The 22,690-nt window shown below is 34.8% G+C and overlaps 3 protein-coding genes across 3 annotated transcripts in view; 2 read left to right on the forward strand and 1 right to left on the reverse strand.

The window, feature by feature from the left end:
• The first annotated feature begins 914 nt into the window (after positions 1–914).
• tmem179aa (transmembrane protein 179a, genome duplicate A) lies at positions 915–2,923 on the forward strand. The gene is made up of 4 exons (XM_051138341.1): positions 915–1,501; positions 1,597–1,734; positions 1,929–2,007; positions 2,120–2,923. Exons 1-4 carry the CDS (start codon positions 1,167–1,169, stop codon positions 2,291–2,293), a joined length of 726 nt encoding a protein of 241 aa, XP_050994298.1. The 5' UTR covers positions 915–1,166; the 3' UTR covers positions 2,294–2,923.
• A 3,224-nt stretch (positions 2,924–6,147) lies between these two features.
• On the reverse strand, positions 6,148–7,041 carry LOC127183153 (uncharacterized). The gene has a single exon (XM_051138999.1). The coding sequence runs from the start codon at positions 7,039–7,041 to the stop codon at positions 6,148–6,150; it is 894 nt and encodes a 297-aa protein (XP_050994956.1).
• Positions 7,042–17,113: 10,072 nt separating this feature from the next.
• Positions 17,114–22,690, forward strand: part of kif26aa (kinesin family member 26Aa) — a 93,466-nt gene continuing 87,889 nt past the window's right edge. The window contains 2 exon segments of the mRNA XM_051139398.1: positions 17,114–17,318; positions 17,659–17,910. Coding sequence (XP_050995355.1) covers positions 17,259–17,318; positions 17,659–17,910 — 312 coding nt within the window. The 5' untranslated portion in view covers positions 17,114–17,258.

Genomic DNA, 22,690 nt, shown 5'->3' on the forward strand with positions numbered 1-22,690 from the left:
GCAGACGTATAGCAGAAGAGCAAACACTCTAAAATGTGCTGTCCAGATGTAAATGCAGACGTTAAATAGATGTCTCTGTGATGTACGTGTGCTAACAGGGTTCCAACAATGAGTGCTTCTGAAGGGCAGTACTAAATGAAAAAAAAAAGAAAGATATTTAGGCAAAATAAGAAAAATGTACACATCTTCATTCTGTTCAAAAGTTAGCACCCTTCTGGAGCATCAGTGAGCATTTGAACCTTCTGTAATAGTTGCATATGAGTTAGTGTGAAAAGATGGATCTCAAAATCATACAGTCATTGTTGGAAAGGGCTCAAATACACAAAAATGCTGAAGGATTTTTCTGAAGAACAGCGGGCAGTTTAACTGTTCAAGACAAACGGGACTCATGAACAACTATCACCAAACAAAAAAACATAGCTGTGGATCATTCAGGTAACAACACAGTATTAACAATCACATGTATGTAAACTTTTGATCAGGGTCATTTTTATAAATGTAACTATTATTTTCCCTTTTGGACTATATGTAAATGCCTTTTATGTGAAATATCTTATTCAGGTCAGTACTAAATTAAAAAAAAAAACACGATCCCTCTTATTTTGATAAATAATTAACATTTATATTGTGAACATTTGTGAAATAAGTCCCACCACCCCAAAACATGTACCTGGTCAACTCGTATAATTGGGTTAGTTCAACCCAACAAGGACAAACTCCCTAAAATTTTTAGATATGAGGGAGGAACCAAGACTCCTCAAAGAGACTTACTGTACAAGTTTACATATTTTGACACTGGAATTTGTAAGTACTTGACAATTTTGTTTTGTTCTGGGGTCAAACGAAATCTCAGAACGTGAGAATAATGCTTAACCCCTCTGTCTCTCTCTTTTCTCTCCTTTTTTTTTTAGCTGAATGGCTATGAAATGTGAAAAATTAAACGTCGGAATTGTTTTTTGCGTTCATGTAAAAACATATTCAATAAGACGTCCATTATACTTAACTGAACATGGAATATTTGTAGTTCTCCCTTACAGAGTTTGCAACCGTTTATGCTATCATTGCAGTCAAAACGTACAAAATGTTCAAAGATGCTGTGTATGCAGTAGTGACATTTTTGTCGTCGTCCAATAACATGATGCAGACATAGTTCAACATTCCCCGTCATGCGCAGTAGCCGAATGCAGTCGCCGGGAACGATGGCCGTCGATAATTTTCTCTTTGGCCAGTGCATCCTTTATTTTTTAGCGTTTCTTTTCGGTTTCATCGCCGTTGTGCCGCTTTCTGAAAACAGCGATGACTTCCAGGGGAAATGCCTGTTGTTTACTGAGGGAATGTGGCAAAATGAGAACATGACGATGGGGAAACAGCGCTTTATAGTTGAAGAATGGGGACCGGAGTCATCCTGCCGCTTCATCACTTTCGTGGGCATCGTGTCTCTCATCCTCTCCGCTGTACAGGCGTGGCGGACCTTTTTCTTCCTCTGCAAAGGCCACGACGAGTAGGCAACCCCTCATACACTTACAGTACACCACACTGCATTGCAATCAGTAAATGTTATTAAAGTTTATTTTATGTCTTTACATCTCTTTGCAGCTCTCTTTTCCATGCATTCCTGAATCTGCTCCTGTGCCTGTTGGTGGTATTTGTGGTGTTTGTGGCTGGGACCATCTCCAGTGTTGGCTTCAGTGCATGGTGTGATGCTGTCACTGAAAATGGGGCCATGCCAAGCAGGTAAACAGTTTTAAACTATTTTAAATAAGAATCAAGCAATATCACACAAGCAGAAGTGCTGCACTGTATCTCACTGGAGCCCCCTAGCAAAGTGCCAATTTGTACCCATTCTGCTTCAAAATCCAGTTTAGAAACTGATATTTCAAGGTAATAAACTTACAATTGCTCTAAATTTGGTTTATTTCATTTGGCAGTTGTGAGGATCTTCAAGACACAGATTTAGAGCTTGGTGTTGACAACAACTCCTTTTATGACCAGTTTGCCATTGCACAGGTAAACATCCATCATAAAACCTTACAAATTTTCCAGTATATATTTAATGAGTCTCTTGCACAAAGTCTCTGTAATATGTGACACTAATGTCAAAATGTTCTTGGTTTTACAGTTTGGCCTTTGGTCGGCCTGGTTATGCTGGTTGGGTCTAACGGTACTAGCCTTCCTGAAGGTTTACCATAACCACCGGCAGCAGGAGCTGCTGGACAGTCTTGTTCAAGAGAAGGAGCTCCTGCTAGGTCATCCTTTACAGAGGAGTTCTTACAACAGGAACGCCATGATTTAAACGAACATCTCTCATGTAGTCCATTTACACTGCATGAACCAGTTTCTGAGAGCAGTATTAAACCCTCAGAATAAACATATTTTTATAAAACATTAGATCTGTGTCTTAGTTTTTAGCTATGTTCATGTTTAAATAAACGATCATGGAAACATATACACGGTTGATACCAGAGTAGTAAATAGTCTCAATTGTTCTTTAGACAGCATCCTTACAGAATTCTCATTAAGCCAAGCTTATCTTTTTATTCCCTCATATTTTTACATATGAAGACACTGCCTGTGAGATATTGTGTTGTGTCTCATTCTCTTGAGAAGGCAGCTGTGCATTTAGGAGAGTCAGTAAAGCGTAAATGAGGACGCTGTCTTTGAGCAGATGTCGCAGCTCAAGTTTACTCAGATGTAAAATGTAAGGTCTGCTTCACATATAGAAACTATACGGGCTCTACTGTACATGGGAAAAAATTATAATCAGAAATAAAACTAAATAATTTTATGCTGTCTTTATTTTCTTACCTATACAGTAGGTGCAGAGTTTATTCCAATCTTTTGGTTTTAACCAACACATACTAGATTGACAAAATCATTGATTGCTGGGTCCTTTATAATATCTTATTTATAAATAAATTGAAAAGTGGTTAAAACTCTTAGTTTTATTGTGGTACTTTTTTGAAATGCAACTGGAATTCTATTCTTGCTGATTATTAGTTTCCTATGTTATAGCACCACATACATCCCAAATAATAATAAGCAGTACCATTTATTTTTGTTTTCAAATGTATTATGTAAAGCTGTACTGAATTCTAGACATGCTGGTGCAACCAAGCGTTCGTCACACCATCTACTGTGTATGGATTTGCTGTTTTATTGTCTCTGTCACCACCAAGTGGCTGAAAAAATAGTTACACAGCTAAATTTATGTAAGTTTTGGTTATTTTTTTTTTTTTTTTTTTTTTTTTTCTTTTTTTTTATTGCATTTTTGCATTTTACAAAAACAAATCAATACAATACAGTAGGTGTCTTATATCAGCAAACATAATCGTCCAACATACAATGATCCATCAGCTTATGCTTAAAGAGCACAGTGAAGGGCAATAGCACCAAAGAAAAAAGCGATAATTAAATAAAATGATCAAACAAATGAATAAAATAAAATAAATAAAAAAAAAAAAAAAAAAAAAAAAAAAAAAAAAGAAAGAACACAATTAGCGTACATTCTCAAGGAAGTCCCAAAGTGGGGACCAGATGCGCCAGAAATCGTCAGATCTCTGTCGCAAGTCACAGGTCAGTTTTTCTAAGGGTAGAAAAGTGGTGATTTGATTTAACCACATAGTGGTAGAAGGAATATGAGGAGTGGACCACAACAAAAGTATACATTTTCTTGCCAAAAAAGAACAGAGATGTAACACAAGTTCTAGGCTATGATTAAGATGCAATTCAAATTTACTGTTCAAGAGATAAATACTTGGAGATAATTCAAAAGATTTTCCAATAATCTTCTGAACCATTTTGTGTATTTCCTTCCAGTAAGTTTTAATCATGTCACAGTCCCAGAACACATGCATCACAGTACCAATATTAGATTTGCATTTAAAACAATACTGAGAAACGTTAGGAAAGATTTTGTGAAGACGGACTGGTGTTAGATAAGTCCTGTAGATGAACTTAAAACTCTGCTCATGGTTTGATATCGAAGCATTTCTGAAGAAAACCCCAGAACAGATCGACAGCCACTCTTCATCACTAAAATTAGTTTCGAAATCTTTCTCCCATATTACTTTCAAAGAATCAAAAGAAGAAGTTCCCACATTGTATAACATACTGTAAAAGACAGAGATTTTCTTTTTGAGAGCAGGAGAAGAAAACAATTGCTTCTCTATATCAGAAAGATCAAAACGTATTCCTTCGTTCTTTAGAATGAATTCCAAAAAATGCCGCAGTTGCAAAAATTTATAAAAATCATTACTGGGTAAGTTAAATTCCTGTTTTAGCAACTGAAAAGATTTCAAAACGCCATTATCAAACAATTGATCTAAATCCAAAATTCCTCTCAGTCTCCATGAGCGAAAGCCAATACTCTGAATAGCAGGGGGTAGGTCAGGGTTGAGTGAAATAGGAGATTTTAAAGATAGAGTGAGTGGGATACTCAAATACTTCAACACATCTTTCCAAGCTAAAAGTGTGTTTGATACTGTAAAAATGCTTAGGACTGATTCAAGTTTGTGCACATTGTAAATAAATGGTAAAGTATTTAACAAATTTGGAAAACATCTTGTAGATTCGATCCCTAACCACTGTGAATCTGTCCTGTTAAGAAACCAATTTATCATATTTTTAATCTGAGCGGACCAGAAATATAGCTGGAAATTAGGGAGTGAAGCCCCACCTAATTCCTTAGGTTTCAGCAAAACAGAAAATTTAAGTCTAGGTTTTTTATTATTCCAAATAAATTTTGAAAAAATGGAATTTTGGTTATTTTCTTATGTTTTTGATCGATTTGTGTTAAAAACATAATGTGATTGTGACTGTTAATGCCATATTTATCTTATGGTGATACCATACAATTACACGTATAAACTAAAGATTACAAACATTAACTACATCATTGGGTCAAAAATAATGAAGGTTGATTAACTTGTTTATTCAGAAATTAATGCAGCAGAAAATATTATATTACATACAGCAAATTATAAAAAATACAATTACACAATTACTGTTCAAATCATAATTAGGCCTTTTTTACTCAATTTTACTCTGTTTTCACAGTTTCAGATATTTTTTCCATTACTGTTAATTCAAAGTTCTCAGAAATGAAAAACGTTTTTAAGCACAATACCAGTCAGAAGTTTTTGAACAGTAATATTTTTAATGTTTTTTAAAGTCTCTTCTGCTCACCAAGCCTGCATTTATCTGATCCAAAGTACAGCAAAAACAGTACAATCTTGATTTATTTGTATTATTTAAAATAACTATTTTTTATTTTAATATATTTTAAAATGTCATTTATTCCTGTGATTTCAAAGCTGAATTTTTAGCATCATTACTCCAGTCACATGATCCTTTAGAAATCATTATAATTTTCTGATTTGCAGCTAAAAAAACATGTATTATTATGTTAAAAACAACTGAGTAGAATTTTTTCAGGCTTCTTCGATGAACAGAAAGTTAAGAAGAACAGCATTTATCTGAAATAGAAATCTTTTGTCATCACTTTTGATCAATTTAAAACATCCTTGCTAAATACAAGTACTAATTTCTATCATTTCTTTGTTTTCCCCAAGCTTTTGATATAGTTACGTTATAGTTTATAATGTTACAAAAGCTTGTTTATTTCAGATAAATGCTGATCTTTGGATCTTTCTATTCATCAAAGAATCCTGAAAAAAAGTACTCAACTGTTTTAAATATTGCTAATAATAATAACAATAATAAATGTTTCTTTAACAGCAAATCAGCAGATTTCTGAATGATCATGCACTGAAGACTGGAGTAAAGATGCTGACAATGTAGCTTTGATCAACAGAATAAATTACATTTTATAATATATTCAAATAGAAAGCAGTTATTTTAAAATGTAAAAATATTTACTATATTTACAAATAAATGTATGATCAAATAAATCCAGGCTTGGTGAGCAGAAGAGACTTCTAAAAATTTAAACAAAAAAAAAAAAAAAAAACAACTTTTGACTGGTAGTGTAGGTTACTGTCTTTGGACTTCTGGCTTCTCTGTTGTCTTCTTTTCTCCGTTGTGAACATTAATTCTGTGTGGATGAAAGGAGAAAGCAGAAAGGAGGAGAATGAGAGTGTGTTAGTACGCTTAAAATCAACTTATGATCTTAAAGTTTTAACGTATCAGTCACCTTCTTGTGCACTTTGGCAAGATCTTGTACCAACCGATGCGCCACACAGCGATGCGTAACGCCGGACTTCCCCAAACGTATAGCGCCGAAGTAGACAGTGCATTGAAACGGGCCAATATTAAAAAAGGGTTCGTGCCGTCGTTTTGAAAATAAATGCCGTAATTAGAAATTTGCTTTACGACTATGTTTACAAATGCGGGGTACCAGAAAATTAAAAAAGTAATTACGACGACAATTATAATCTTTAAGGACTCTACCTTGCTGTCCCTCTCCGCACTTGGAGGGTCCCGTTTAACTTGATGTCTGGCAACGAAGAACAATTTAATCGTCATCACCACATTGGTCAACACGACAATCTGTAAAGTGGCAATGCTGAAGGCGTATACCTTCTTAGCTAGTGTAACTGGAATTAAATTCACCACAAGCTGAAACAGAGCACAAGTGTGGAACCAGCAGTACGAACAGACGCCTATGACAAGGGAGCGCGACACGAAGCGCTTGTAGTAGAAAGGATAACACACAGCGCAGTATCTATCAAACTGAGAAAACATAAACGTTAAAAGGTTCACACCGAGAAAAGACGGTAAAATATTATACGTTCCGTTTCTGGATGGGTATCCCTCTTGAACGTCAAAAAGAGTTGAGTAATATAGAGATAGGCCCGTGACAACGTCACACATGCTTGTGCTCAGCATAAACACAAATCTGTTTTGAACTCGGAGGTGCTTCGTTTTTAAGATTCCGACGACTACCGATCCTGACAGCAGAACCGCACTTGTGGCGAATATGATGTGGTAAGCATATAGGAAGTAGTGTCCAGGTTCAGAGAAGTCGACAGAAAGTTGAATAAGAGAAACCGTGGCGTTTGTGGAGAGAGTCTGCGCGTTCATGCTAAGTCGTCAAGTCAAATCTGACTTAGAGAGTGGAAAGCCATTTTTAAAGGTGAAATAAATCATGTCAGACCCCCGAGAGAACCATGTTTGACAGGTCTTGCGTGGCCTTGTCGAGGGACAAATTTCAGCTGCTGTTTGTTTACTGATCCGAACTGATGTCAAACACCTTGGGGTTTTTTTATGACACAGGCCTGTTTGTTTAAAACAGGGCCTTTTACACTTATGGCAGTGATGGCTTGGCTAGGCCTCACATAAGATATGTTGAGATTATACGTTTGGTGCGTAGGCCTACTCACCCTCATGTCGTTCCAAACCTGTAAGACCAATGTTCGTCTTCGGAACACAAATTAAGATTTTTTTTGATAAAATCCAAGAGCTCTCTGACCCTCCATAGACAGCATAATCCTGCCAGGTTAAAGGTTTAGAAAGGTGCCAAGAACTTTGACAAAATAGTCCAAAATAGTCCATGTGATATCAGCGTAAACAATGCATGCATGTTGCGCTGTACGCATATGCTGCGCCTTGCATTGTAGTACTCTCCAGAATGATGCTAGGGTGAAGTGGAGGAGAAAAATTGTTGAATAAAGCTATTTTAGTTATTTATTAATACCAAAAGTATTCTTGCAGCTTCATAAAATTATGGTTGAACCACTGATGTCACGTGGACTATTTTGTCGATGTTCTTGGTACACTGTAAAAAACAATTTGTTGATTGTTGATTTGTTTATTCAACCTGGAATGTTAAATTATACTAAGTGACAACTTGGATATTTGAGTTGAATCAACTTAAAATTTTGTTACTTAGTACAACTTAACGTTTCAAGTTGACTAAACTTATTTTAGTTGACTGAACTTAAAATTTTAAGGCAGCAGGGTAACAAATTATTTTAAGCTGACTCAACAAATTGTGTTTTTTATTTTTTACAGTGTACCTTTTTGGACCTTAAGCATGGTAGGACGAAAGCGTATTTCATCAAAAATATATTAATTTGACTTCTGAAGGCGTACAAAGGTCTTATGGGTTGGATTGACATGAGGGTGTGTAGTTAATGACATAATTGTCATTTTTGGGTGAACTATTCCTTTAAATCAAGGCACTCTTTTGTAAATAATTTGGACCAGCATTTAAATATGTTTTTATATTTGTTTATTAAAAGTAAAATCTCTACTCTCATTTTATGTTTAAATTGTCATAAAAACTAGTGATACAAAATGGTTAAATGTTTTCAACCCACTAGGGGGCCTCAACTAACTTTATGGGGGCCTGAGGATGACTTAAATGAATATTTTACTATATATTCATAAATGTATGTTAATATTATTATTAATATATTAAAGTAACCGGTAACACTCTACAATAAGGTATAATTTGTTAACATTAATGTATTAACTAACATGAACGAACAATGAACAATAAATTTTATCCAACTATTTATTCATCTTTGTTCATTTTAGTTCATAAAAATACAGTCATTCATTGTTTGTTCATCTTAGTTCACAGTGCATTAACTAATGTTAACAAAAGCAACTTGTGATTTTAATAATACATTAGTAAATGCTAAAATTAACATTATCTAAGATTAATAAATGCTGTAGAAGTATTGTTCATTCTTAGTTCATGTTGACTAATGTTAACTAATGAACCTTATTGTAAAGTCATCTAATGCTTGCTTAAAATTTTAAAAACAGTAATAATTTAAACGAAATCGTCCAAAATGTTGTGATATCTACATAAACATTTAGCATTTCATACAAATTTAGTGTGATGTTCAATGGACAAAATTTAAATTTTAATAATCTACATGTATTGATTATACATGTAAACATTATAAAATTTATAAAATTTAACATGACATTATTATAATTTTTTTTTTTAAATATTAAAAACCTGACAGAACATTTCTGTTATTTCTTTATATGGTTTTATATGCGTAAAACATCCTGATGACTCAGCAAAATGATTTCTGTTGTTAATTAAAGAGGTTGAATAAGTCTAGGTCATTCTCTAAAGACGCTCAATACACCAGACTCTTCTTTCTGGACCTCATCAACAACCTTTCATCCAGCCAAACAAATTAGTCAAGTACCACTGGGAAATATTTTCTTTAAATGCTCTTTAAAAGTATACGTTTATTTTGCTGTTGTCAGATCATATCAGGCACACAAGTGGTAAAGTGCACACTGTACGAAAACAAAAAGAGGGCTAATTACACCCAAGGCACATTCAGAGTCACATCACTGCCCCCTGATAGCAGCTTTCCTAATATAGAGTAACAGACCAATTCGGCCCAGAGAGACTTCTGCAATTCTAAACTTGTTTGTTACTATAAGTGACATATATTAAATGGAGAAAAAATCGGAATAAAAAATAACGTCCATTTTATTTCTTTAACCAGACCTACTAGTGCATGACCACCCACTCTGATATCATTCACACAGGAGGGAATTTATTAAACCTGTAAGCATTAAATTAAAATAAAGTCAGAGAAATAAATAAACCAAATCAATGTGATTATAAGGAGCAGTAATGCACGATGTTAATAGTCTGTGTTTGGGTGCTAAAGCTCAATAATGGCTTTCTAACATGGGTTTGTGATCTGTGATTAGCTTGTCACAATGAGTTATGTGTTAGTCAGTTGCAGCGAAACAAGTAAATGTGAATACTCACTATCATGCTTATAATCATGAACCCTCACTCAACACTGATTGTCACATTAATAATTTCATGTGGTATTTTGAAAAAGGCAAATGCATTTTTCTCAAAATCAGTCAAATTACAAAAAACTTTATAAACAACAACAACAACAACAACAAAAAAAGTGACACTTACATATTCATTTAAATATGTCACCAGTCTTAGGTCGTATGGTTCTAAATGAACGATTTTTCTTTTATGCCAAAAATCTTTACACTGTAAAAAACACAATTTGTTGAGTCAGCTATAAAAAAATATGTTATCCTGCTGCCTTAAAATGTTAAGTTCAGTCAACTCAAATAAGTTTAGTCAACTTGAGATTTTAAGTCGTACTAAGTAACAACGTAGATATTTGTGTTTGCTAAACTTAACAGATTGGTAAGTAACCCAACTGCCTTCAAATTTTAAGTTGAATCAACTCAAATATCTAAGTTGTCACTTAGTATAATTTAACATTTCAAGTTGAATAAACTTTTGTTTGAGTTGACTGAACTTAAAATTTGAAGGCAGCCAGGTAACAAATTATTTTATGTTGACTCAGCAAATTGTTTTTTTACAGTGTGATCTTGTTTCATGAAGATATTTTGTCAATTTTCTACTGTAAATATATCAAAACTTAATTTTGTAATTAAATAATATTTATTGCTAAGAACTTCATTTGGACAACTTTAAAGGACGATTTTCTCAACATTTTGATTTTTTTGTACCCTCAGATTTTCAAATATTGTCCTATCCTAACAAACCATAAATCAATGGAAAGCTTATTCATTCAGCTTTCAGATAATGTATAAATCTCAGTTTCAAAAAATTGATCCTTATGACTGGTCTTGTGGTCCAGAGTCACAAATGCATTTATATTTTCCTCAGTCTACAAGCTTTCATAACTAATTCAAAGCAATTTGTAACTACATATATGGGTTAGGACATGGGTTATGTCAGTAACAATCCAAACCTTTAGTTTACACATAAAAGAGCTTGGTTACTGATCTGTCACAGAGGCTAAAAATGTCACAGTGCCTCTCTCAGAAGAAGAATGCGGAGGAGCTATTGTTGAGTTCAGTACAGACAGCATTCCATTCATCTCCCTCCCATTTCTCTGCTGGCCAAATGATGATTTCATAGATACAGCATTTATGTCATTTGCGATTCGTTTTTACCGGTTTGCCGTTTAATATTATATGGTTGTTAGCAGCACAAGAAAACTATACATGCATACAGTACTTTGAGAATAGACAATGTAGACTTTTGTTTAAGTTTCTAGCAGGGTCAGCCTGGGTCTGTCAGGACACTCCAATGGGCTACAGGAGATGAGCTTCAGTGAATTATTTGTGTTATGTGGCTTGATCTCATAGAAATGTAAAGCAACATATGTTACACACTACACTGTAGGTAAATACTTGACCTGCAAACATTTTTTTTTCTCTCCGTGCACATCTCAAAAAACAAACAAAGAAATGTGATCTGATGCTACCACCGGAACTAGCTCTACCGCACAAGCAAGTTTAGCCAAACATGGACATCACTGTGAGCTTCTGTCACATGCAAGTGCACACACACACACACACACATACAAATATATTGGTTCATTTTTTGAGGGGACATTCAATAGCCGTAATGGATTTTATACAGTACAAACTGTATTTTGTATCCCCTTATCATAAACTTAGCCCTCACACAAAACCTTCTGCTATTTTAGATTTTCAAACACTTAATTCAAATGATTTATAAACTGTTTCCCTCATGGGGACCAAAAAATGTCCCCCACAAAGTCCAAATTTACTGGAATTACTCACTCTTAAAAATAAAGGCTCTAAAAAGGGTGTTTTTAAAAAAGGGTGTGATGCCACAGAAGAACCACTTTTGGTTCCTCCAGAAGAGTTCCCTCCAGTGAAGAGTTCTTAAAAGAACCATTTTGAGGAACATTTGAAAATTCTAAATAACCTTCTTCCACTATAAAGAACCTTTTCTGCATTTGAAAGCTTCCATGGATGTTAAAGATTCTTCATGGAACCATCAATGCTAATAAAGAACTTTTATTTTTAAGAGTGTATCCTTACTGTACCAGGACCGCACACACAGTGTTTTAAAATATAGCTTTCAATACTTTAGTTCATATGTAAGATTTATTGTTGTTTTGCACTTAGCTTCATACAACAGATTTTAGATTGTGAATCAGTAAATGATAAATTGCATGTTTAATGTTATATTTTAAACATTTTTACAAGTCTAACAAGTATGATTTTGTGCTAAATCTTAAAAATACCCTCTCACACTATGGCCATCACATCTATTCTTCTGAAAGCAGAGGAATGCGAGCAGTTAGTTAAGTTTCACTGTGACCTCAAAGAACAGGTCTGCCTTGTAGACAACAGTCTCTGATTAGACTTCGCATGTTACAGGATGGCATCTTTACAAGTATATCCTGTGGAATGGCATTCATATGTTTTTCTGAACCCAGAGTGAATCCTTTTTTAAAGAATACAGTGACATCAGCTTTAAACTCTTAAAGCTGAACATTAAGGCGAATGCTATTTTAAGTCTATTCATGCATCTCAATAGGCAGAGTATTTTTAAGCTCTCGTTGAATTTTTTCTCTCTTATTCATAATATGACGAAACGCGTTTGTCAAGCAAATTGCAATGCAGGCTTTCAAGAAAGGAATTAGTGCTTTAACATGTTTTAAATGTATTATGTTTATGTAAATTTAAAAGAATAGTATTTTTCTCTCCATATAATTTTCCTAAAGTGTGCTCTATATGTGTTCTCTTATTTTGATTTAACTTTTTTTCAGGATTCTTTGATGAATAAAAAGTTAAAAAGAACAGCATTTATTTAAAACAATAATAATCTTTTGTAACAATATACACTGTTGAAAACTTTGGGGTCAGTAAAAAAAATCTTTCTTTTTTAAAAATAATACTTTTATTCAGCAAAGATGTGTTAAATTGATTCAAAGTGACTTATATTGTTAGAAAAGATTTCTATTTTGAATAAATGCTGTTCGTTTTAACTTTTTATTCATCAAAAAAATCCTGAAAAAAAGTATCACAGGTTCCACAAATAAACAAAGTTTTATTAGTTTCAAATGATTTCTAAAGGATGATGTGACACTGAATTCTAGAGTAATGCTAAAAATTCATGTTTGCATCACAGGAAAAATTATATTTTAAAGTACATTAAAATAGAAAGCTGGTATTTTAAATTGCAATAATATTTAACATTACTGTTTTTTCTGTATTCAAATAAATGCAGCCTTGATGAGCATAAGAGACTTCTTTAAAAAACAACAAACAATCTTACTGATCCCAGACTTTTGAATGGCAGTGTATATGCATATAAACTGACCTTTTTTTTTTTTTTTTTTTTTTTTTTTAACTGTGTACCGTGTGTATATATAAATTTGTATACATTTTATTATTTTTTAATCTATTTATATTTTCAGTTCTTTTGGGAACAAAAATGGGTCTTCTATGGCATCGAAAAACTAATTTAGGAAACTTTACTTTTAAGAGTACACATGAAGTCTGTTGTTTATGAATAAAGTTGAGTAAACTGGGCTGAAAATATAATACCAATCATTGTAATTTGTGATGTATATAAAATATGTGTGTGTGTGTATGATAGATAGATAGATAGATAGATAGATAGATAGATTTTTAGTTAGTTAGTAAATTACAGTTTATATCTGTTATCAAGTGACTGCCGTGGTTCAAAACAGCCTAAACTCATCTGAAATGCATGTATGCTTCACTACTACTAACTACTCATTACATTAAATTCATAATATAAGATATTTGTGAGTAAACAGGTAAAATGGAGACACTCAGATCAGCAAATTGGTCATTTCAATCGTTTAAGTAAACTCGAAAAGTGGGGTTTTCTTAGAAGGAAAGGTGTGCTCGCTCGCTCACTCATAACCGGTCTAGCAGGCAGGTTTAGGGTGAACTAACCCACGCATTGGTAATAACCTCTCTGACGAGTCCAACCGGCAGGATCATCATTCCACGCCGCCCTGAGTGAGACCCCATCCGTTTGCTCTCTATAAAAGCACCGTGCTTTTGGCAAGAGATGTGCAGTTCGTCTGTGTGGAAAGATGACCTTAAAAAAAGCGAATCATCTCAATCAGTGTTACTTTTTCCAAGCAGGTATCGAAAGATCCCGGATCTATGGTGTTCACCCTACGCTGTTTTCGTCGGTAACCTGTGGCTTCCTCTTTGGCCGAGTGGTTCTCAACAGTTCAACAGTTCATTTTATAATTGTGAAATGTTCAGGACCACTTGATCAGACGATGGAAAATTCATCGCAGAGTCGGGCTTGTTACTTTGTTAAAAGCAGGTTTGTTAAATTAACTGTATGATGACTGCGTTGCTGGCCTATTTACTCTCTCTTGCTGTCATTGCTCTGTGTTAAATGTCTGATTGTATAGCTTTACATGTAATGTTTTGTATTTTGACTGAAAATAATAAACTTAATTCAAAATGAAACCTAAAACTGTTCTTTGTTATTTTGTTACAAAACAGTAATTTGAGTGATTGTCTTTGGTAACGCACTGTAGCTTCTTTTCGCCAACCTTAAGTACACCTTATTTTTGTATTGTGTGCTATGTGCTGCGGTAACTCTTGATTGTTTTAAGCTTAACTATTAACGTTTTTAGAAGTTAGCCTATTATTTAGCCTGCATTTCATACATTTTGGAGGAAAATATTGGGTGGGTAAGTAAAACCCCTACACTCTTAAAAATAAAGGTGCTTTAATACGTTCTTCACAGCGATGCAATGGAAGAACCATTTTTGGTCCCACAAAGAACCATTCAGTCAAAGGTTCTTTAAAGAACCATCTCTTTCCTACCTTTTTATAATCTGAAGAACCTTATTTCACCACAAAGAAAAAGAGTGTACTTTTACACAGTTTTTGCGTTTACTCAGAACTGTTGAATTTCACGGTTGAGACGTTCAGAAACGACTTGAAGAGTTTCAAGGAGATATTTATCAGAGATGAAGATGATGATTCCATTAATGGGAACAAGGCGAGATTACACAGGCATGAAAACAGCTGAGGAGTTCCCTTGGGACGCTGTGTTTAAGATGCAGTTCATGTCTGTGAGACTCAAGGGACCACTGGACATGATATAAATCACTTCAACATGGATTAAAAAGCTCGGACCCCAATAATCCCATACAATGTAAATTTTAACCCCCAGAAGACTCATATGACGTTTTAGCTATAGTTGCAGGGAGGCATTAATGAGATAAAGTCCTGCAAAGGTCAGACATTATTTAAGCAAATACACATCGTATTAACCTGCCAATGAAAAAAATATTTTACACAAATATGAGAGACTATTGGAATGCCCTATGACAAAACGAGATGGCTGCGTATAGGCTACACAGCATTACAAATTAAATACAATAATGGTAGCCTAACAGGTTAAATTGATGTTGTGTTGTGAGACGTGATAATTCATACAAGTCTTTTAAGAATGAAGAGAGAGAGAGAGAGAGGAGGAGGAGGCGGAGACACCAGCGACGCTTTGAATCGATCCACATGGTTTTCATTTGGACTACCAGGTGTGTTCGCGCATCTCCATGCGCAAAGGATGGAGGTGGTTAAACATACTCAGAAGCTTCTCAAGGATAACATTTTCTTTTAAAAAGTCGCCAGTCTTTGGTCTCATTTTGGTGCTCTTTCACGTGGTTTCATTAAGCGGCGTGTGTTGGTAATTAGAAATTGTCTGTATAGCACCCAGATGACAACACAGCTCAAACAAGAGGTTTCCCATGGCTTTACATGATTCACCACAAGATTCAGGGAATATACTACAGCAGAGGGAACCACCTGTGGAACTTGATACTCTCATTTTGGATACCGATATAATATTTGGACTGACCAGTCATTATCTGAAGAGAAAACAGAAGGTAATAACTCCTTGTCCGTTTGCATGCTTTGTTAACTTGATATAGCTATTAAACAGCACGTTTAAGCCTATATGCTTAGCTTTAGTATCAAATAAAAAATGCAAAAATATCAAGAATGTTTCAGGACCACGAACAGCTCCTCCGAGAAGACCCATAAATGCGTTTGTCCACTGTAACCACAGCGATTCCCACAAAGTGTTTGCACAGTGTTTAATGTCATGTTTTAGATGTCGCACAGACTTGCGTGGCGTAACAGCTGTAAAGTGCGTTGACCACAATGAAAGCAAATATAATAACAATGTAGTCTAAAAAATCGCCTAACATTTCTAAATCAGTTCACTCATATTTGAAGAGCAAAATATTTTTATACAAGCTCCACCAATAAACTTAGTAATGGTTTGTTTTATGCAAATGCATTTGCAGATTCTAGCCATGTGGCGGCGCTATAAGAATAGTAAATGGTACGCCCTGATAATACTCCCTTTCTGTTTCTCGTAGTACTTTAACATGCTTATTTTACAATAAGTGTTCCTAAATAAACAAAAATGTATTCAGACGCCTTCAAAATTTCTCACGTTATCACAGTTTATTCGCTATAGATTAGAAAATGGTAATATGGCAAGAACGTAGAGTTAAACTGTGTCAGAACAAATTCATCTTGATAATGTCAGGTAACTTTGATATAAAGGTATTCAACAAAACATGGTTAGGTCAAAGTGTCAAATCCAATTTTACCTCCCAAATTTTTACTGCTAGTCCACTGTATGAAGATTTTTTGGGTATAATATGTCATAGCTTACTTTATTTTGCTATGCTCATTTACATAAATGAATTATAGTGTCCTGCACCCACTATAAAAATATCAAAAATTATATCTTGTGTCTGAATAATTGTTGGTTTGACTGTAAAAAAAGCAGAAAAATAATAAAATATAAAACATAGGCATATAAAATGCCAGTAATGTTAATAAAATTCTAAGTGTAATATACATAGAAAAAAAAAAGAAAAACAAAAAGTCTGAGCAGCAAATGTGAATTGACACAATAAACTACCCGTACGTGTTGAGTAAGTTAATATATTAGCTCTGTATGTTAATAGACATTAAAACGTCTCTGTTGTGTCTGACAGATGTATGAGTTTTATACGTTCTGACAGGAAAATAACGAGATTAGAGAGTTTTTCCAAAGTATTTCACTCAGCTATCTATGGCAGTAAATGAAAAAGTGCGTCTCGATACGTCTGCGTACGTTTATTCTGCCTACACCACCGTATTGTCAATGAAAACAGGTTACATTTCTCCCCTTCTCACAAGAGAGCGATGCGCCTTTAATGTGAATCAGAGTCAGAAGCGCGCGGTGTGAGCAGTGGCTGTGCTCCGCCCCCCAGAGATTCAATAACAGTCTAACTTTGAGAGCTTATTTAAATTCATTTATCGTCAACGTGGGATTGAGAAGCGCAACAACTCGCAAGACTGGAAAAAACGAAACTTTAAAGGCGTACATAAAGTTATGAGTTAACATTCATGAAATCAAATGGATAATATGCGAATCTCACAGTGAGTCTGGAGACATCAAACGGGCACGCGGGGATATTTAAAACAGAAACATGCGCTCTCATTATTGGGTTCAAGGTGCAGGACGCAGTCCAGATTTCAGGAGGTTCACGGTGAGTTATAGTATGATTTAAGTTTGTAGATTATTTTATTGTTATGTAAATTCTTAGTATTTAATTATTGATTCATGAACACTGGAAAAAGGCTAAGGGACTAGGAAAACTAGGAAAACTTGGTCTTAGCTGGTCTTTAAGCTGGTTTTCAAAGTCTTTCAGCTGGTCAAAAAGACTGAAGACCAGCTTGGTAAACCTGATAAGACCAGCAAACTATGTTGCAATGTACAATTCAGCAGTACAGTCTTGTTTTTGTGAGGACCATATTGACCATACAGTTATCAGCTACTTTTAATTCATCTCTCAGTTTGAATTATTTTCTGCTCTCTTCTCACTTAAGGTTGTTGAAGTATCAGCAGCCAGTGAATCGGTGCAGAATCCAGCACTCAATCCTAGGAAAAGGCTTCATTCTGCAGAGGAAGTGCAATGCGGCAGCCGGCCAAACCCGGAGGGTGCCGGTTCAGTGTCCGTAACGGAGTTAAGTTATTCTGAGAACAAGCACGGGAGGGGAAGTCTGTGTCAGCGATGTCAAATCATTGCGAACCAACTGAACAGGCAGGCGCGTGAGCTGGCAGAGCCAGGAACTCTGAAGGTTTGTGCATTCAACTAAACCATTAAATCAATTCATCTCAGGGCCTGTTACACAATGAAGACAGTGACTGTGGTTTAGAAATGATCAGGGCTAAACTCTAATTAAAAGCAGTAAAAGTTAATTTCAAACAATACCCATTACATAGTAATAAAGAATAAGGAGAGTTCAAAAACCTTAAAAGGCGTAGTTTACAAAAAAAAATACAATAGATTTTTTTTTCTCACGCTCATGTTGTTCCACACCTGTCTCACCTTTTATCTTTAGTAGAACACAAGAGATGATGTTCAGCATATTGGCAGTCTTCTTTCGATTTTATTGTAGGAAGAAAAAAAGATTGAATGAAAGTGTTTGATGACAGAGACTGTCATTCTGCCTAACATTTCCTTTTGTGTTGCACAGAATAAAGAAAGTCAAACAGGTGTGGAACAACATGACAGGAAGTAAATGATGAAAGAATTTAGATTTATATATATTACCATTCAAAAATTTGGGGTCAGTAAGTTTTTGTTTGTTGTTTTTTTTAAATAAATTAATAGTTTTATTCAGAATGATTCATTAAATTGATCAAAAATGACATTTAAACATTTATATTAGAAAGGTGTCTGAACTTTCTATTCATCTAAGATTCTAAAAAAGTATGGAAGCCCATTTCTGCCACTGAATAAAAAATAAAAAAGGTAGTTGTGACTTTTTATCTCACAATTTTGACTTTTTTTTCTTGCAATTACAAGTTTATGTCTTGAAATTCTTTTTTTTAGTCAGAATTGCAAGATATAAGCTCACAATTCTGACTTTATTTTCTCAGAATTGTGTGATATAAACTCCCAGTTGCGAGTTATTATTGTCAGAATTACAATTCAGAGAAATAAAATCACGACTTTATTTCTAGGAATTGCGAGTTTATTTCTCACAGTTCTGACTTTATAACATGCAACTGCGAGTTCTAATTCTAAAAACTCACATTTCTGAGAAAATATTGGTCTTTTTATCCTCAAAACTGGACTCTTTATAACTCACAACTCGCAAGTTTATATCTCACAATTCTGTGAAAAAAAGTCAGAATTGCGAGATACAAACTCACAATTGACTATTTTTTGCAATTGTGAGAAAAAAGTCCCAATTCTGACTTTATTACATGCAATTGTGAGTTTGTATCTCACAATTCTGAGATAAAAATTTTGAATTGTGAGATGTAAACTTGCAGCTGTGAGAAAAAAAGTCAGAATTGTGAGATAAAGTCGCAATTACCTATTTTTATTTTTTATTCAGTGGCGTAAACAGGCTTCCATAAAAAATTGTAATAATATTAGTCAAATAAATGCAGTCGTGATGAGCATAAGAGACTCCTTACTGACTTCAAGAAGTCCACATGAACTTCTAAAATTTACAATACGCATACGAATTTGATGCAGTGCGAGTTCAGATCACCATTTGACACAAACACCTTTGGACACATCGCTGTCATTAAGGATAATACCTGCTCTATGAAGCTGAAATTGCAGTATTTTGACTCGTCTGCCTCTTCAGCCCACCATGCATCTGAAATAGCCTTAGACAGTGATCAAAAATATGAGGTGTGCTACTTCTTTTTGACACGGCCACCAGCGTCTACACTGTCCACAGTGATTATTTTAGATGATAGCGAGATGTATTGCAGGTAAAACACATTTCAATGACCAGTAGAACCGTCCAACTCAGCAGGATTTTATGGTCCCATTAATCGTGAGCGATGACACACTTTGAGTGGTTATATTCAAGAGAAAAACTGCTGAGATGAATGTAAGCAGTCATGCCTATCATTGGTGATGAGAGTTCTGATTATATTAACTGTCCTGGCAGTGCATAAAGAGAAGGTTGCAGCCCACCTTAGTGTTTCACTGAAGAATCAGCTTAAACTAAACTGCAGCTAAGCTTTATTATGTTTATGGCAGAAGCATAACTTTTAATGCAAATCTCCTGTCCCTTTAAACTTATAAAGCTTGTATATACAGTTTAGCCTCTCACTCATTGTCATTGACTTATAGTTATTTAAAGCTGACTCACATGTTTCCTTTGTTATTGCTTGTGTTTATTATGCAGTGACATCATTATTTATGAGTGTTAATATTGTCTTGTTTCCACGCTTGTATACAGCAGCGCTTGGTAGTTATTGTTCTTAACAACAATGTATGTAAAGGGAAGTGTAAAAGTGATACCATCTGAAAAGGAAGTTAAAGCCACCTAACTTTTACTACTCAATGAAAGTGTGATCCTGTTGGCTTGGTAATGCATTTCCTCAAATGGCCAGAGGCTGTGCATTCCTTCACGTTGACTGGGCCTATAAAGAGTTGGACCTGTCCGTAACCTCCTGTTTTTAAGTTTTGTCTTTCAAACTGACCCAGCCACAGGGGACGAATAATTTATCAGGCCAGCACATTTTCAGATACTTCATCCCACATTCTTAAAAATAAAGGTTCCAAAAAGGGTTTTTCGCAGTGATGCCATATAAGAAGCATTTTGGGTTCCCTAAAGCATCCTTTAGCGAACAACCATGTTTTTTAAAATAATGTAAAGAACGATTTTCCATTGTAAACATTGTTGCCAGGTCCACAGTTTTCCCGCGGAATTGGGCTACTTTAACACTGTTGCCGCGGGTTGTTTTTAATGTCCGTGGGTTAAAGCAACCCAAAAAATAATGGCCAGGAGAACCCTTCCAAAAAAAGTGTATTTTTCCAACTCAAACGTAATTTTTACCCCCCTTGAAACGCGTTTGGGCTAGTTTTGAGTAGTAATTGCACAGGTTTTGTTGTAAAAACCTGGCAACCCTAACTGTAATGAACCTTTCGTGCAATGGAAAGTTTCCATGGGTGTTAAACGTTCTTCATAGAACCATACACACTGGGGCGATTCTCTTTTTAAAGGATTCACTTGGTACTTTAAGGGTCCATATTGGTAGCATAAAAGTGCATACTTTATATACTTTAAGTACCTAAAGTGTACATATTAAAACCTAAAAGGTACAAAAGTGTCCCTTTTGAAAAGGTACCGGGTGGGTACTGACCCAGTGACAGCTTTTGTACTTTTATTCTGAAAGAGTAGATGCCAATAAATAAACTAAAAATAATATTTTTAGCAATTTGGTAATCATATTCTTTCCGGAAAGAATATGTGTTGCTTCTTGATGGTGGGTAGGATTAATTAACAAAAACTGACTCATCCCTTGTCATCCAAGATGTTCATGTCTTTCTTTCTTCAGTCGTAAAGAAATTCAGGATTTTTTCCCATATAATGGACTGATATGGTGCCCCGAGTTTGAACTTTCGAAATGTAGTTTAAACATAGCTTCAAACGATCCCAAATGCGGTTGTAAACAATCCCAGCCAAGGAAGAAGGGTTTTATCTAGTGTAACGATCAGTTATTTTCATAAAAATAATACAATTTATATATTTTCTAATGTCAAATGCTCGCCTTGTCTCGCTCTGCCTGAACTTTTTTCCGGTTCATGACAGTTAGGGTATGACGAAAAACTCCCATATCATGTTCTCCCTGAACTTCAAAATCGCTCTATATCGCTGTTTTACCTTTTTTGTTAAGGGTGTTTGATCTTCTTTGCATGTTCACTTTGCAAAGACTGGGTCGGTACTTCTGCAGTGATGTAGGATGATTTTGAAATGAATTTTGAAGTTGAGGGAGAAAATACGATTGGAGTTTTTCAACATACCCTAACAGTCTTGAGCCAGAATACACGGAGTTCAGGGAGAGCAAGACAAGAGGAGCATTTGAGATTAAAAAGTATTTAAATTGTATTTTTTTTAATGAAAATAACCGATTGTTTCACTAGATAAGACCCGTCTTCCTCGGTTGGGATCATTTACAACCATATTTGGGATCATTTGAACCTGCATTTAAACTATATTTTGGAAGTTTAAAATCGGGGCACCATAGCAGTCCATTATATGGAGAAAAATCCTGAAATGTTTCCCTCAAAAAACATAATTTCTTTACGGCTGAAGAAAGAAAGACATGAACATCTTGGATGTCAAGAGGGTGAGTACATTATATGTGAATCTTTGTTCTGGAAGTGGAGTTCTTTAAAGGCAGCAGTGCTGGACTGTAAAGCTACAGTGTCTGATTCAGTCACGCACTGTTTGATTACAACAGATTTCAAGGTTTATTTTGGGGATGGGTGTAGATTTCACTCACTTGTTTTGGGAAAGGCCTGCTCTACTAGTTGGCTAACAAAAATGTGGTTTCCAGTCCCTCCCTTATGCACTGGAACGTAACAATTTAATCCAAATACTGTAGATCATCCAATCATTTTAGAGGTTTTTAATATTATATAAATATTGCAATTCTGTCATCTCACCCTCAAATTGTTCCAAACCTGTACGAGTTTCTTTCTTTTGTTTGGCACGAAAGAAGATATTTATAAGAATGTTGGTAACCAAAGAGCTGACGGCTACTGACTTACATAGAATTTTTTTCAGTAATATGGAAGTCTACTATCAACTGTTTGTGGTTAATAGAAGAATAAAACTCATACAGATTTGGAATAACTTAACATAATTTTTGGAACTATCCCTTTTAGAATATTTATTGCATTGTTCAATCGTCTTAGATGGCGCTTGATATTTAAAGATGACAAGTGAATTTAGCTAATGCAACAATGATTTTAACAAAGCATAACAAGACAAGCATGGTTTAATTCAGTTTTATGAAGGATTCACTAAAAAAACAAGGATGGACAAACTATATCCAATCTGGCTTTCTTCATAAAAGGTATTCGGAAGACTAGCTAGC

This window comes from Labeo rohita, chromosome 20 (genome assembly GCF_022985175.1).
Source record: "Labeo rohita strain BAU-BD-2019 chromosome 20, IGBB_LRoh.1.0, whole genome shotgun sequence".
Taxonomy (NCBI): Eukaryota; Metazoa; Chordata; class Actinopteri; order Cypriniformes; family Cyprinidae; genus Labeo; species Labeo rohita.

Coding starts and splice junctions, on each gene's coding strand:
- tmem179aa (XM_051138341.1), top strand. CDS start 1,167: ATGCGCAGTAGCCGAATGCAGTCGCCGGGAACGATGGCCGTCGATAAT. Junction 1,502..1,596: donor CTCTGCAAAGGCCACGACGA/GTAGGCAACCCC, acceptor ATCTCTTTGCAG/CTCTCTTTTCCATGCATTCC. Junction 1,735..1,928: donor AATGGGGCCATGCCAAGCAG/GTAAACAGTTTT, acceptor TTCATTTGGCAG/TTGTGAGGATCTTCAAGACA.
- LOC127183153 (XM_051138999.1), bottom strand. CDS start 7,041: ATGAACGCGCAGACTCTCTCCACAAACGCCACGGTTTCTCTTATTCAA.